Source organism: Lagopus muta, chromosome 6, assembly GCF_023343835.1.
Source record: "Lagopus muta isolate bLagMut1 chromosome 6, bLagMut1 primary, whole genome shotgun sequence".
NCBI classification, from domain to species: Eukaryota; Metazoa; Chordata; class Aves; order Galliformes; family Phasianidae; genus Lagopus; species Lagopus muta.
Genome location: NC_064438.1, coordinates 53,048,598 through 53,062,856, shown reverse-complemented (window position 1 = coordinate 53,062,856; position 14,259 = coordinate 53,048,598). Strand labels below are relative to the sequence as shown.

The following is a 14,259-nucleotide window of genomic DNA, read 5'->3' as shown; positions in this document are numbered from 1 at the left end:
CATTTGTTGATAATTGCTCTTTATAGAAGAAATGTCCACTTGTCACTTCACAGAATCACAGAATCACAGAATCACAAAATGGCCAGGGTTGGAAGGGACCTCAAGGATCATGAATCTCCAACCCCCCTGCTACATGCAGGGCCACCAACCTCCACATTTAATACTAGACCAGGTGCCCAGGGCCCCATCCAGCCTGGCTTTGAACACCTTCAGGGACGGGGCACTTCTTATAACAAACAGCTAGTCCAGAGCATCCCTTGTTCCCTACTTTTTTTTTCTGGGGTGTGTGGAGCATCAGCTTACAGAACATACAACTGTATCTTAGGGATGGAGAAAGGAATAATGGTGACAAATTTAATTGCTTGTTTTTATTTTTAAGATTAATGAATGGAAAGCAGAGCTGGACCAGATGTTGCCCCCACCTCTGGATGGCATTGAGGCCTGGCTTCAGAAGGTAGAACATCTGCAGGCAGAAGATTTGCCTGATTTGCAGGACCCATTTAAAGCCATGTCTCTCTTCAGTGAAATCATTTCAGTGTTTAAGGTAAGCTGATCACAGAGGAATGTTCTCCTTTAGTCTCACCTAGTAAAGTACTTATCATGGAATTGCTGTTTACTGTTTTGGAAAGTAGTATGGATATGTTTATCTTCTGAAGATGAGAAGCCCTCCGGAAGATACCCTTGATTTTTGTGGGTTTATTCAAGTAACTGCACAGGTCTGTGAGGAAGGTTTCTGACTTCATTGGAGTGAGATTAAATTTAAATGTGAAGTGAATGAGAAAATTATGCTATTTTATGTGGCTCCTGCAACTTGCTTGTTAAGTAATAATGCAGAGTAATTGCATCCTTATCTTTAAATCTAGGCTTGATACATACCTGTTCAGAAAAGCACTTGCACTTGGGGTTACATTCCATTATGTTCAAGCAGCTATGTGTTTAAACTTAAGTATTTGCTGAATCACTCTGTTACTCCCTTCAAAGCAATGGAAAGTATTCTGATACCTCAGTATCATGCAAGTTATTTACTGTGATCTTGAGGTCTTTACACTGATAACATTTTAATACTTTGAGTTAGAAAACTTTAAAAAGCATAAGTGTATTGGAGCTTGGTTGGATCATCGTGGTACTTTACTTGTGGGTTTTTTTTGTGAACAAGGTGAAGTTGAATATTTTTGTAAGTATCTTTGCTGTTGGTTTGAAAGAATAGGAACAGGAGGTTGTTGTGAGTGGCTTGATACCACCACTTCTTTGAACTGTTGCTAGTCAATTCCTGTTAGGAGAAATGGCTTTTTTTCACTAATAATGGCTTTACCAAACATTGGCCATTTCTTCTATGATTTTGGCTGCTCAGGATAAGTGTTAGTAACGTTTTTAAGAATGAGACAGAGGGAGACATGGTTGATTGAAGGCTTTCATATTTTTTTTCTGTTGACATGTGGATACCATCATTAAGTTTCTTAAGAAAAATAAGCTGCTTTGGTGGGATAGGAAGGCATTCTGCTGAAATTTCTTTTTCTTCCTCCTTTAATCCAATCGTTTTAGTATGGTTCAAATAGAGATCTTGTTGCCAAAGTGGTGCCTCTTGATAGAAATTCTGCTTTCTCTCAAGAACTGGGAAATTACTCAACGGTGCTCACAACTGGTTAATGTCATATGCTATCAGCATGAATTAGTTGAGCATTCAAATAAAGCATTAGGCAAGTATGATACAATAAATTTATTCAGCAGGCTTTGCTTTTAGGTTTTGCTAACATATAACGAGGAAAAACTTAATATCCCGAACCCATTATGAAGACTTTCATTACATGTTAATCAGTAAAGACACTGAAAGACTGTCTTGTCTGTCTTGTTTACTCTCACTGTAGTAGCAGATGACTTGCAGATTCTAGCGTGGTTTAATACTAGTTGATTCTAGTATTGATATGAATAGCTTACTGTTTCCTTTTTTTCCCAGGGCTTGATGAATTGTTTTGATTCTCACTTGGACACTCTTCAATCATTTGAGAATAAAGATGAGAAGAATATGCCACTAGTAGTGCCTGAAAAGCTAGAGGAAATGAAAAGAAGGTTGTGATACTCAAATTCCTTCTACTATGATTGTGTTGTATTCTAGTTCTTCTGTTGACTTGCACATAAGTTGTCCATGCCTTGCAGAAGAAGAACATTTTCCATTTAAGCACAGAATCACAAGAACACAAAGGTTGGAAAGACCTACAAGATCATGCAGTCCAACCATCCACCCATCACCAATAGTTCTCACTAAACCATATCCCTCAACACAACACCCATGCGCTCCTTGAACACCTCCAGGGTCGCTGACTTCAACACCTCCCTGGGCAGCCCATTCCAGTGCCTGACCACTCTTTCAGACAAGTAGTATTTCCTAACATCCAGCCTACATCTCCTGTGGTGCAGCTTGAAGCCATTCCCTCTAGTTCTGTCACCAGTTACATGAGAAGCACATGTTGACTGGTATGTTGAGCACACAGTTAATTTGTAGGTCCATGAAAGTCTAATTATTTGTACAAAATGAAGCACATTAACAGGAGCTTTTCAAATGCTCTGGGCTAGTGTGGATAGGAAGTACCCACTTGGGATAGAAAGCAAATTCCTTGAAAATAAAGATTTTTCTGGATGTGGGGATTCTGCGTCCAATTTTTTTTTTTACCTTTTTGGAATTTGAAATTTACAGACTGTGCAACCCTATATAGCTTTTGAAGGATATTTTAAAAAATGACCAGTGAATCTATTCACGTAGCATGAGCTTTTTTGACATACAGATAACAGGTGTTGTTCTCTAACTATTTAAGGCTATCCATAAATTGAGCTACTATTTTAAAAAGAAGAAAAAAAACCCTGTTATCTTAAAATTTTGTACCACAAAGATCTTTACATGTGGAATAGTAGAATGGCTTAGGTTGAAAGAGGCCTTAAAATTCATCTAGTTCCAAGCCCCTCCCATGGACAAGGGTCCCAACCACTAGATTGGGCTGTCTCAGGCCCCATCCAACCTTAATATCCTCTCTTTTTGTTTAAAGCCATTTATTCCCAGTTGTCCTATCACTATTAGACTATGTAAAAAGTTAGACTCCCTCCCATTCATAAGATCTTATCTGCTGAATAGTCCACCCTTCTATATCTTTCCAACTTAGAGAATGTGACGTGGGACATATATCTTATTCAGGATTTTTAGGCTAAAATCTCTATACATTAATGCCTTCTGCATCCAATGATTTGAGTCAACTTTTGGAACATTTCACTGTTTGCAGATTCAATGATATTCGTTTCACGAACTCCAACTCCCTTCTTGAATACCACTATGGACTGTGCTCAGCATTTGCCAATGAGGTGACACTGAAGCTAAATATTTGGGATGTGAAATATGGGACAAAAGAATCTGTGGAATCACTGCTAGAAAATTGGAATGTAAGTTTAAAATAATTGTTTTTCATAATCACACTGTAACAATAATTCCTCTTCTCTCCACTCTCGTTGATTCAAAATTGAGTTCTTCCTCATCAGTGAAAAGAGAGAGGCACTTCCCTTTCCTCTTTCACTCCTCAGGAAACCACAGATAGCAATGTGGTCACCCCTTAGCCTCTTCTTTAATCTAGACAACCCAAATACCCAAATGTACTCAGCCTCTCCTCATAGAGTATGCTTTTCAGCCCATGTGCCAGCTTTGTTGGCTTTTCTGGGTGCTGAATAACAAGTATCTTATTATCCTTTCAAAATGTGAAGTTTCTGAAGAGTTTCTCTGAAACTTTTCATGCTGGAAAATCCCTACTTAAATTAGTGTAAATTTCATCAGAACCCTAGTAGAAGGCAACAAGAAGTTATACAAAATGTTCCTCTCTTTTTTTTTTTTTTTTATTTAAGTTTTTTCTTTCCAATACTAACATTACCCATAAATGAGGTGGGAATACAGCATTAATCTGTGCTGAGTTTCTTGATGTAGTTGATTTCATAAATACTTATTACTACGTTTTTTCTGTGGTTGTGGTTCATGGAGTAAGGTGCACCTTAGAGTACCTAAGAGCCTGAGGACCAACCCACTCATTCCCTAAGTAAATATTCAAACCATAAGTCTCTTTCTCTACTCCCATTTCTTCCCTATTCATCCTCAGTTTATATCATATTGAATCTTTTTGAAGTAAGTAGTTCTGACTCATACGTGGCTGTGACTCAGTCAGTGGCATTCCAGAGTTTATATTTCCCATTAAGCTACTCTCTGCGTGAGCAGAAAACAAAAAAGGTCAAATTCAGGCTAAAGAGTTTAGATGAGTTGCTGGATAGGCTTTGTTTAATTTACATTCGACTCCGAGGTTGCAGCCTCATTGAAAAAAAATGTGTCCCAACCTGTATTTGCTAACGTTAAGTTTTATGTGGGTTACTTTTACCTGTGCCAATTCTTTTTCACTTTGGGTAGAATTTCATTGAAGAAAAGAGACTTAACACACAGCTGGAAACTGCTGCTGACATCTGTGAAGACTTGAAAAACAAAAACTTAAGCAACCTTGACTTAGGTAAGTTCCTGTACATAAACTCATAATGAAAACCTCTGTTTTGAACTGATATGCTGTCTCTAGTTTTAATCCCCACTTAGGTTTTTCTGTTAAGTACTAATTCTATTGAATAAATCTCTCTGTTTCCAAATGTGTAACATTACTTTCTTTTTGATATCCTAGCTGGAGATCCTCAAGAAATTAGCAAACTTTTTAAGACAGTGGAGTCAAAGATTTCTATGTGCAAAGACTATATTTCCAATGTAAATACTACACTACAGAAAGTCCTGTCTTCCTGGAGTAGTTACACAGAAAACCTCTGCTTACTAAAGACGTGGCTGGAAGAAAAACAAAATGAGTATCCAGTAGAGGTATGTTGTTGGATTTGTTTTACTCACGATGGACAGAGACTCCTGGAAGGAAAACATTTTACATGACAGTGGTTGTACTTGCTTTTCTGTTCCTCATTTTGGAAATCAACTTGTGGCAGGGCTCTGCTTGAAATTATTTCAATGCTTCTCTCTAGGTCCCTGTGGAAGTGCTGGCAAACTGGAATTCAGTGCATGGTTCATTAAATGAAGCTGGAAACTATCTCATTGAAGTCAGCAAAGAGCAAGTTGGGTCGAATATTGCCAAAGAGCTGAAAAAACTGAATAGGAAATGGGCTAAATTCATCAAGAAGACACGCTTTGTAAGATAACAGTTTCATAATTCCCTTTTGACAAGCAGCCTTCAAAATCATCTTTTCTAAACTTATCAGCTTGTTAGTAAGAGCCTAATAAATTTTTCAGTCAGCTGAGTATTTCCAGTTTTAAAACAAGAGGAACAGAGAATACACAGAGGTGTCCCATTCATAAGTCTTTGCAACACAGTTAAATGCTCTTTGTAACAATCCAGATAATACCAATTTTTAAAATCAAAATTTTAAAACCACTTTAAAGGGGATAACTTATTGCAGGTTAAAGCTTTTCGTTTAGTTATAGAGATAGAGGTATTTCATTTATTAAGAGCTTGTGAACCTTTGCTAAATTGTGTAATCCCTTCTTCATCTAGAAAAAGGTAATTATAGCTGCATGGATATTTCTAGGTTATTCAACTTTATACCAGCTCACTTGACAGGTTTTTAGGTGGCAGTAAATTCCTATACAGTCTGCTTGATGTTATGTATATTACTTTTTCTAGAATAATTTCACAGTAGCAGCATTATCACTCCATCTGGGACTGTTAGAGCTCTTAATTTTCTAAGTTGAGCCTTTCAATGACATTTATTAAAATACTCTGATGTTAAATGATGGCAAAGAAATACAGTATTTCTGTGGGAGATGAGCTTAATGAGAATGTTAATAAGAGGCATATTTGCAAGAGTGAGGAAATCTGGAGTTGCATGTAAAAGCCATTATTAACATTTCAAGAGATGTTTTTAGGAAGTAATTCAGGAAGCAGAAATAGACAGTCTTGTAAGTGCTTAAGAACAGAAGGGATTATTTTTCTGGTATTGCACTGGACATTATGTAAACATGTGTAGGTCAACATAGTACACGGGCAAATGCTTGAAATGTGGCCTATCAGTACCATTCAACCATTGCCACCATTTGGCCAACACCAGCTGTCATTCCCTTTGATAATTCCTTGGCATAACTTGGGAAATGCTGTATCACAGGAGTTCTTCTCCATTGTAATGTGGTTGGGGCTGCTTTCTTATAGGGTAGGGGAAATCCATGTGGGCACAGGTTGTGTTGCCCTACCTGCTCCCAGGGTTGAAAAAACAAGCCTTGGGTGATTTATTTACCAGTGTAAGTTTGGTGTTTATTTGTCCTTCATTGCTTGTTGAGTGCAAAAGGAGGAAAGTAAATTTGATGACTGTATGTTACAGGGGAGTAGTGGATAGATCCCTGTGGACTGATGATGAGTGTGAATGTCTTACCCTACTCTTTGTTCATAGCTTGGTGAAGAGAACACAGATGCTGCTGAAAAGGCCAAGGAGCTTCCAGGAGGCATGGAAAAAATTGAAGAGCTCCTTGGAGGTGTAGAGAGCTGGGCCACAGAGACTGAATGCCTGCTCAGTGAGATTGGTCACAAGACACCTGTGGAACCTCAGATGGAGGAATATTTGCAGGTGAAAATGGGAATACATTCATACGTACATACAGCTTAAAATACTTGTTCATCAGATTTTCATCTTTCAGAGTGGATTTATGACTTGGGTAAAAAGCACCTTCATCAATGGAGAAAAAATGCAGATTTTATGCTGTCACACGAGGTGGTAGAAAGTCAACCAATGGTAGTATTTTGGTATTATTTCCCAGAATCAGTCCTAGATGAGCTAGCTACAAATGAGTCTTCTGGTATACGCGTGTTCAGGTGATAATTGACAAGGAAGTGCTGTTGTTGCTACTGATTGGTAGCTTGCTCTCTAGTGATATTAATTAGTCATGTGCAGCACAGCATTTGCAGCAGATCAAAACTTTGGAAGGTGCTGAGATTTGAATTTACAGTGGTTTCTATCATGCATCCTTGCTTGGGACAGTTTGGCTGTATTCAATGCATTCCTGTCAAAAACTGGAATACCTGAGGTATTTGCAGCAGCATCTTGGGTAATCTGTGTATCTCAGTTTACAGGCAGTTGTTCTAAACATCCACAGTGAGCACTGCTGAATTTTTTGTTACTTCCATTTGTGTCTGTTGCATCCACTGTTTCTCAGCCAGAGATTACTGTTTCTCCCTAGCAAAGGGTAGGTTGGAAATATGTATATCCAACTCTGCAGCTTCACTGCAATGTCTTATTTACTTTCTTGTTCTGCCAGTGAAGATGAGACTGAACAAAGACACTGGGCTTTGCACTAGAGAAGCTGAAGCACTGTCATTTATTCCTTTTTCCCTTTTTCTGCAACACAGAATTGTGTATAGTCTAGCGGTAGGAAGGTGGCCACAGGGTTCATTGAATTTCTTCTGTCCAAGTGCTAAGATTAAATACAGATGTTCTTCAGTAATTAAATCCATGTACAGTAACTGCTGTAGTTTACTTTGAGTTTGTGCCTTCTTGTTAGTTTATGGAATTAGGAAGTGTGAGGCTATGAAATGAATATATTCATCTTTTTGGGCATATATTTATAAACTAATCCTCATTTTGCAGTATGGCACCAGTTTGTTAAAAATGATGAATTAAGTAAAGGCAACCTGACAGCTTCCAAAAACACGAATGGTATTGTGCCTTTATGTCTATGAGAAGGAGAGATCTGGTCACTAATTGCCCTCAGCACAGTAGGTCAGGAACCCAGTAAAGCACTGATTATCATTAAAAGAATGCTAATTGACAACTTCAAAAAGGAAAATGTGTTGAATATTCATAGATCAAAACAATTCTGATATGAACATTTCATGATAAATATTCAAATATGGCACACTACTTTTTGCATGCAAAATAGCCAACTGCTTCCTGCCTTCTGGCACTCATTACCACAAGAAAGTCTGAGTCTTGATTATGTGCTTACTTTTGGATGACTTCACGATCAGGTTATGCATATCCAAATGTGTGGTTTGTGCTTTTGGTAGGCTGTTCAGATGAGAGACTGTGTTTAAAAAATTACTTCTGATTGAGTCTGAGGCAAAGTACTGATGATACCACATTGACTTGAAAGAATGTGTCAGCAAACAGAATCCCCTGTGGATGGCAGCAGACTCTCTCTACAGAGACTTTGTAGCAAAATACACTGGCTATTGTTGGGATGTATGATTTTGTTCTTGAGCAAATATTGGCCATGCATGATTAATGCTGGCTTTTTCATTCAGTTTCTTTAAACAAAAAGGCGTAAATACTGTGAAGACTTCTAATGCTTTTCATTCAACCAGAGCTTGGCTGCAAGGGGAATTTCGTGCCAAGAGCAAGTTATGGCAGTAGAAGAGATACTGCAATCTCTGATGAAGAATGCTTCAAGTGAGGTGTCCCAACAACATTGTCACACCGCTGGGTTGCCAGCACGAATTAAAGAAGCCAGAGACAGAATAGAGGTACTCCTTTTTTATTGTTATTATACTTTATACCCACAATTTTTAGCATTATGTGATTAGGAAGATTCCTTTTCATTCATGTAAAGCAAAAAAAGGTTATACTGTTGGAATCTATGTCCTAGACTCTTGCCAAGGACAGAAATTAGAACATTTCTAAGATCAGTATCTCAACTTGAAAAACTTGAGTGATGTTATGAAGCAATCACATTACATAATTAATGCAACTTGCACATGTTCTGAAAGGTCTCTTTCTTTCAAGGCTGTCATGAGTGACATGAACAACATCCTGCCCAAATCTGAGAAGAAACCCTCACAAAAGGAAGCTTTACTTAATTTTGAAGAATCTCAGAAGGATATTGAGGTTTCCATTTCAAAAGCTGTGGAACTTGTTAGTCAAAAATTAAGTCCTGAAGTGCATATTTCAAGATATGAGGTAGGTTCGTTTTCTGAGCCAGCTGGGTGGATTATTTCTTAGTGTCATTTAATGTCTAAAAAGCTGAGAAAAATATGAGAATTTTTGGAGTAGCCTTTAATCTTTTTTTTTTCCTGCTGACTATAAACTAAATTTTTAGTTTAGTTTTGTTAGTATATGTTGACAGGCAGACAATTTGAATGAGGAAATACGAATCTGAATACCAGTTTATTTAGTGCCCTGTCTTAAATTATTCCATCATTCTCAAATCCCTGTTCTGAGCTATCACAATTTTTTTCCTGATTAATAATTAAGATTTCCACCTTGAAACGTATGCCCGAGCTCTTGGACAAGTTATTAAAGTATGATTATAAATGCAGAATCTCCACTTCTTTTTCCAGTGGCTAAATGGTATAGAAAGTGTCAGATGTCAAAATTCAGATCTGTGAAAGGGGTCCTTAGTGAGGTATGAAACATGGAAACACACCCAATATCTGTGTTGCCTCATGTTGCACAGTGAGTTCTGAGCTGCCCTATGCTGGGAGCTGCACAGAGCTCACGGGGTCCCCTTGCATCAGTGCAGACCTTTCACATGCTTTCTGGGAGATGTGGGACATGGCTGTGTGTGTTCTCTAGTAATAAACAGAGTTGAGGAACTTTAGTCTTTTTTTCTCTTTGGTACCACATTTTCCCCTAGAATGGGTATTAAAGGAACAATATTTGCTTTTGTCTATAAAACATATTTTGACAGCATTTGCAGCTTTTCTGCAAATATGCAAGAGTGGATAATGCCCTTGTTTTCAGTCATGCAAGGGCCATCCCAGCCCGTACTCGCCATGTATGTGTATTTTATATGTATCCTTTATAGGCTACTGATGACATTTTATTAGGTTGATAAGCTACATTCAGTTCTGTTTATCTTTTGTAATGCTGCTTTGTTTTGCAGGAAGCTTTTAATGCTCTGGACAATAAAGTTCTTGACAATTTTTTTAAAGCAGTTGAACAACTGAAAAATATTTCATCCGATCAGGAAAAGCTGGAAGTAGAAGAAAAGAGTGAAGATATTCGTAAAAGATGGGAGGTGAGATAATATTCGAAGGAGACTCCACTGTCTGTTGTCATTATGCTTGGCATCTTGGAAACCATTTTTTTTGTCACATTGTTTTCTGAGACTTTAATTTGCTTTGTAATGCTGTGTCTCCATCTCACAGAGATAACGTGTTCTGAATTTTGCAGGCCGTTCATAATGAAATTATATCCTGCATCCAGCTCCTATTAGAAAGGGAAAAAAAGAAATTTAACACAACTTTTAAAAAAATCAATAAGCAATTAGGGAAAGAAAAGAAACTCCTGAATATGAATAAAACCAAAGGGCTCATCAAGGAACATGAGGTACGTGACCCTTTCCTTTTCTGCTCAGTTATTTCTCTTTCTGAATGCATTGTCCTTCCTGCTCCTGCTTCCTTTTGTGGATGTAGTAGCTTGTGTTTGTGAAATAGAGCCCTTGTGTTATGTAAACAGAGAACAGAGGCCTCCAAAATTATGTCAAATTATTTCATTGACTTTCTGACTGCAGACAATAGCCTCTTTATTTGCCTCCTTTTTGCATAGATGCTATCTTTTTTTTTTTCTTTTATTCTTTTTTTTTTTTTTAGGACAGTCTTGAGGCATAAAACAAATTTATTTGAGCGAAGTGTGAAAATAAGAAGTGATTTTGTGTTTGTGATTTGTTACAGTTGTTTTGTTGAATAAGATTGATGCTTCTTCAACTGAGAGTATTTTCTCACAGTGCAGTAGACCCACTTTGTGGAGCATATAAATTAATCAGAGTTAGATGTAAGGCTTTAATTTTTCATTTGCTGGGGCATCGTGAATCTTGCATACTCCGTAGGCAATGGCTGTTACGCTTCATTGCTGCTAGCATTTTTGTTCATCCTCTTTGATATGCTTTGATATGGCCAGTTTACCACTTAGAAAGGTAATAAAATGCTCTGTGTTGAAATTCTGGCCTTTGCTGAAGTAAGCACAGTTTTTGTGTTTGCTTTTAATGAGTTTATTCTGACCCAATAGTAAATACCCAATTGAAAAGAGAAAGATACATTCTTAGGTGCATTCCTTCTGCTCATATTTTTGTTAGATTTTAATGTATCTTAATTTCAGCATCAAAAGTAAAGTCATTGATTGGGAGTATTTAAAATACGTTTTCCAATTCTTTTTTTTTTCTGTAGTCAGTATTTGAAATGTCAGTGTGCAGATGACTTGGGATCAAAAGTAGCTAAAGTTGTAGTTACAGAAGTAATTTCAAAATCAAGTGTGAGTACGGACTTGGAAATGCAGCTGGGGAACACATTCTCAGAAATCCCAGTTTCTTTCCTGGCTTTATTTGAGAAAAATATCAAGGAAGATAAATGTTTCTCTCGTGGTTTGACAGCTTATACTTTAAATCCATTCATCCGAGAAGACAATGGAAACAGAAAAATGTGTAAGAATAATTAGAGTTGCCTATCCTTATGATTTAATAGGAGATTAATGTATTATTTTCCATTGTTTAGGCCTTTTTTTCACATGAAGGCAGCCTGAAAGAACTTAGCAAGTCACTAGAGGATCTTAAAATATTGGGAAAACTAGCAGAAGAAACTGTCCCAGACCTACAAACATTTGCTGCAGACTCTGAACAAAAGCTAGAAAAGCTTCAACAAACCGTGGCAGATACTTACACAGCCTTGCTGTCTCATGCTGGAAGAAGACAGCCATCCAAAAAAGAGTGGGTGACTGAATGCATGATGTGTTGTGGCCTTGTAAAAATCAGACATGTGGGCAGATGTTGTGATATTGTGAATGTACTCCCAAGTACATTACTAAGGGCAGCTTCACTTTTTAAACATTTAATACTGAATTTCATAGTCTAGCAGCATTTGATTACCTTTCCACACAGCTGCACTGTTAGGTTTTAATCATGAGCCTGGATTTCTTTTTTCACCTCTGTATTTCATATTTTGTTCTTAAGCTGAAATTTCTTTTAAACCATAGGAGCTCCATTGTTGCTTCTGAGAATGGAGAAAAGCCCAGTTCTACCCAACAAATTGATTTCCTTTCAGTACAGGAGGTAAGAAGTCAATACATACTGTTAAGATACAGTGCTCAGTCTAGAGGAGATCACTGACAAAAAGAAAAACTGACTGCTTCTGTTGCTATTCTTATTGTGGCAGATTTCAGGACTCTTGTGGCAGAATAAAAACCCGTTTTACTTGGGAACCTAGGAAGAGTACATGTTCAAAAGGAACATACAGGGAACAGCCCTAAGCATCCTGAAAATTTGTGAACCTTCAATCTTGTGTTATATTTTGCTAAAGAGTGCTTTTCAGCTGAAGGAGCCATATGTGAAGCTGTGTTGAAGCGTAAATCCCACACAGTGGCCCAGTAATTTGAACAAATTTCTAAGGACACAGAGAGGAAAATTAGTGAAGAGTTGGAGGCATTTTCTTTAGAAAAATAGGGGGAAAAACAGAATCCATGTAATTTCTTAGAAAAAAAAATTCAGAGAGAAGATATTACTGTTTATGATGCGGACATCACAGAAGATGTCTCATTTAGGATAAGCATTCATGGCAGTGAGGCTGTAGATAGCTCATCAGACAGCATCCAGACTGTTGGAAGGGTTCCATTGCATTTACATTAAGTTGGCAGATGCAGAGGAAGTGTCTGTTATCAAGGAAGATCTCTTGCAAAACTATTTATATTGTTCCTGATAACAACGATGAATTCTGCTCCATCGTGGATATTTGAAGTATGAAGTGTGTAACAGGTGTCAGCTGACATTAAACTCAGGAGAGCATATTCTGGAATAAAGATCAAGAGATGTGCACAGTGATGTGGTATAAGCAGCCTAAAAAAAAGGTGCAGAAGGCAGTGCCTTTTGGTTTCTGCAGCAAAAATTCACACAAATGGTGATTGCCAGAGTTATGTTGGGGCGGTTGCACATGCAGAGGGTCAGCATTAGTGTGGAAGGAATGTATGATCTGGCTGCAAGTCTGCTAAAATCTGCTTTTTTGGCTCATTGTTGAGATGAAGCACACCTTGTGTTCATGAATGGTATCTCTCATCTCTTTTGGCACACATGAAGCATTGCTTCTTTCAGGAGATTACAGACATCTGCTGATCCTCTCTCTGTTTTGGCACAGTATGATGCAGAAGTCATTGTTATCTTTTTTGTTTTTGACTTAGACATCAAGACCCTCTGAAAATACAGCTTTGGAAACAGATATGAAGCATCACAATGGAGAAAGCTGTGAGAAGATGTTTGAGGAAGGCAGTGATTCGCCCACACCAGCTTTATTAGAGAGGTAATATTTATAAGTTAAAATGCATGTATATTAAGAGATGATACAGTGCTAGATATTCATAAGTTAATAGACTTTATGAAACATTGGATGCACTTTTGATATGAAGAACTCTGTTCTTGCTCTACTTCTGCTTACTTAACATTTCCTTGCATTGGATAAGGAAGTGCTGTAGTATCTAAGTGACACAAATATCAGCATATTATAGGAAGAACACTTAAAGCTATTACAATTTTTCTTCTGCTCTTTCCTTGGAACAGAGAAATCTGCATCCACCTTACCAGTAACACCAAATACAACAACATTAAGGAAAAGAGACAAGTTTTTAAAATACTTCACATTGTTACGTTTATAAAACTGAATTCAAAGAATGCCAGAAGGCATGTGCACATGAAAATTATCCATGCAAACAATGTCCCAGCCACTGTACATATTGTTCATTTATGCCCATTCATTTGCAACTTAGGTAAAAATGTGCATTTGCAACAAACTGTTTATTTTATATGGCAGTCTTGGTTGACAACATCCAACTTCTGCTGTGTTCCATTAAGCTAGAAGTAATACTCACACTGAAAGTGATTGTATCTTTCTTTAGCTATAACACACAAAGAAGGAACCTGGAGGAACTTTTACAAGTGAGCAGAGATAAAGTAGCATCTGGCTTTACTGATGAAATAAAAGGCACTTCATGCCTTCAAAATAAATTGCTTGAATTACAGGTAAGACAGACTTCATCTTTTAAAAACATACTTGATGCCATACATGTAGAGCCCTTACCTTCTATGCATTATAGGTGCTGTCAAGGGATACAGAGCATCCTTACAAGCAGGTTTATTGAAAACAGAGAGAAATGGAGGGTTTAACATTTAGCACAGCCAAATTCCTATTTAGCAGTGGAATTTTGCCAGTATTGCTAAAAGAAGAAATTGGTGGCTATCAGTTTGTAATTTGCAAGATCTAATGGAAAGAACAACTGCAAAAAACAGATAGCTAG

The 14,259-nt window shown here is 37.5% G+C and overlaps 2 protein-coding genes across 6 annotated transcripts in view; one reads left to right on the top strand and one right to left on the bottom strand.

Annotated features, from left to right (window-relative positions):
• WDR89 (WD repeat domain 89) overlaps nt 1–14,259 on the bottom strand; it is a 320,794-nt gene that overhangs the window by 101,354 nt on the left and 205,181 nt on the right. The window lies entirely within an intron of this gene.
• Nucleotides 1–14,259, top strand: part of SYNE2 (spectrin repeat containing nuclear envelope protein 2) — a 172,108-nt gene that overhangs the window by 34,771 nt on the left and 123,078 nt on the right. For 3 of the 4 annotated variants that reach the window (XM_048948675.1, XM_048948673.1, XM_048948674.1), the window contains exons 1-2: nt 13,138–13,268; nt 13,861–13,984. In XM_048948675.1, coding sequence (XP_048804632.1) covers nt 13,189–13,268; nt 13,861–13,984 — 204 coding nt within the window. In that variant the 5' untranslated portion in view covers nt 13,138–13,188. Of the gene's footprint in view, nt 1–379; nt 545–1,954; nt 2,068–3,269; nt 3,427–4,429; nt 4,527–4,688; nt 4,877–5,031; nt 5,197–6,447; nt 6,622–8,354; nt 8,514–8,772; nt 8,947–9,871; nt 10,007–10,161; nt 10,318–11,477; nt 11,690–11,955; nt 12,032–13,137; nt 13,269–13,860; nt 13,985–14,259 lie in introns of those variants that run through there. The other variant, XM_048948676.1, reaches the window with a different exon arrangement.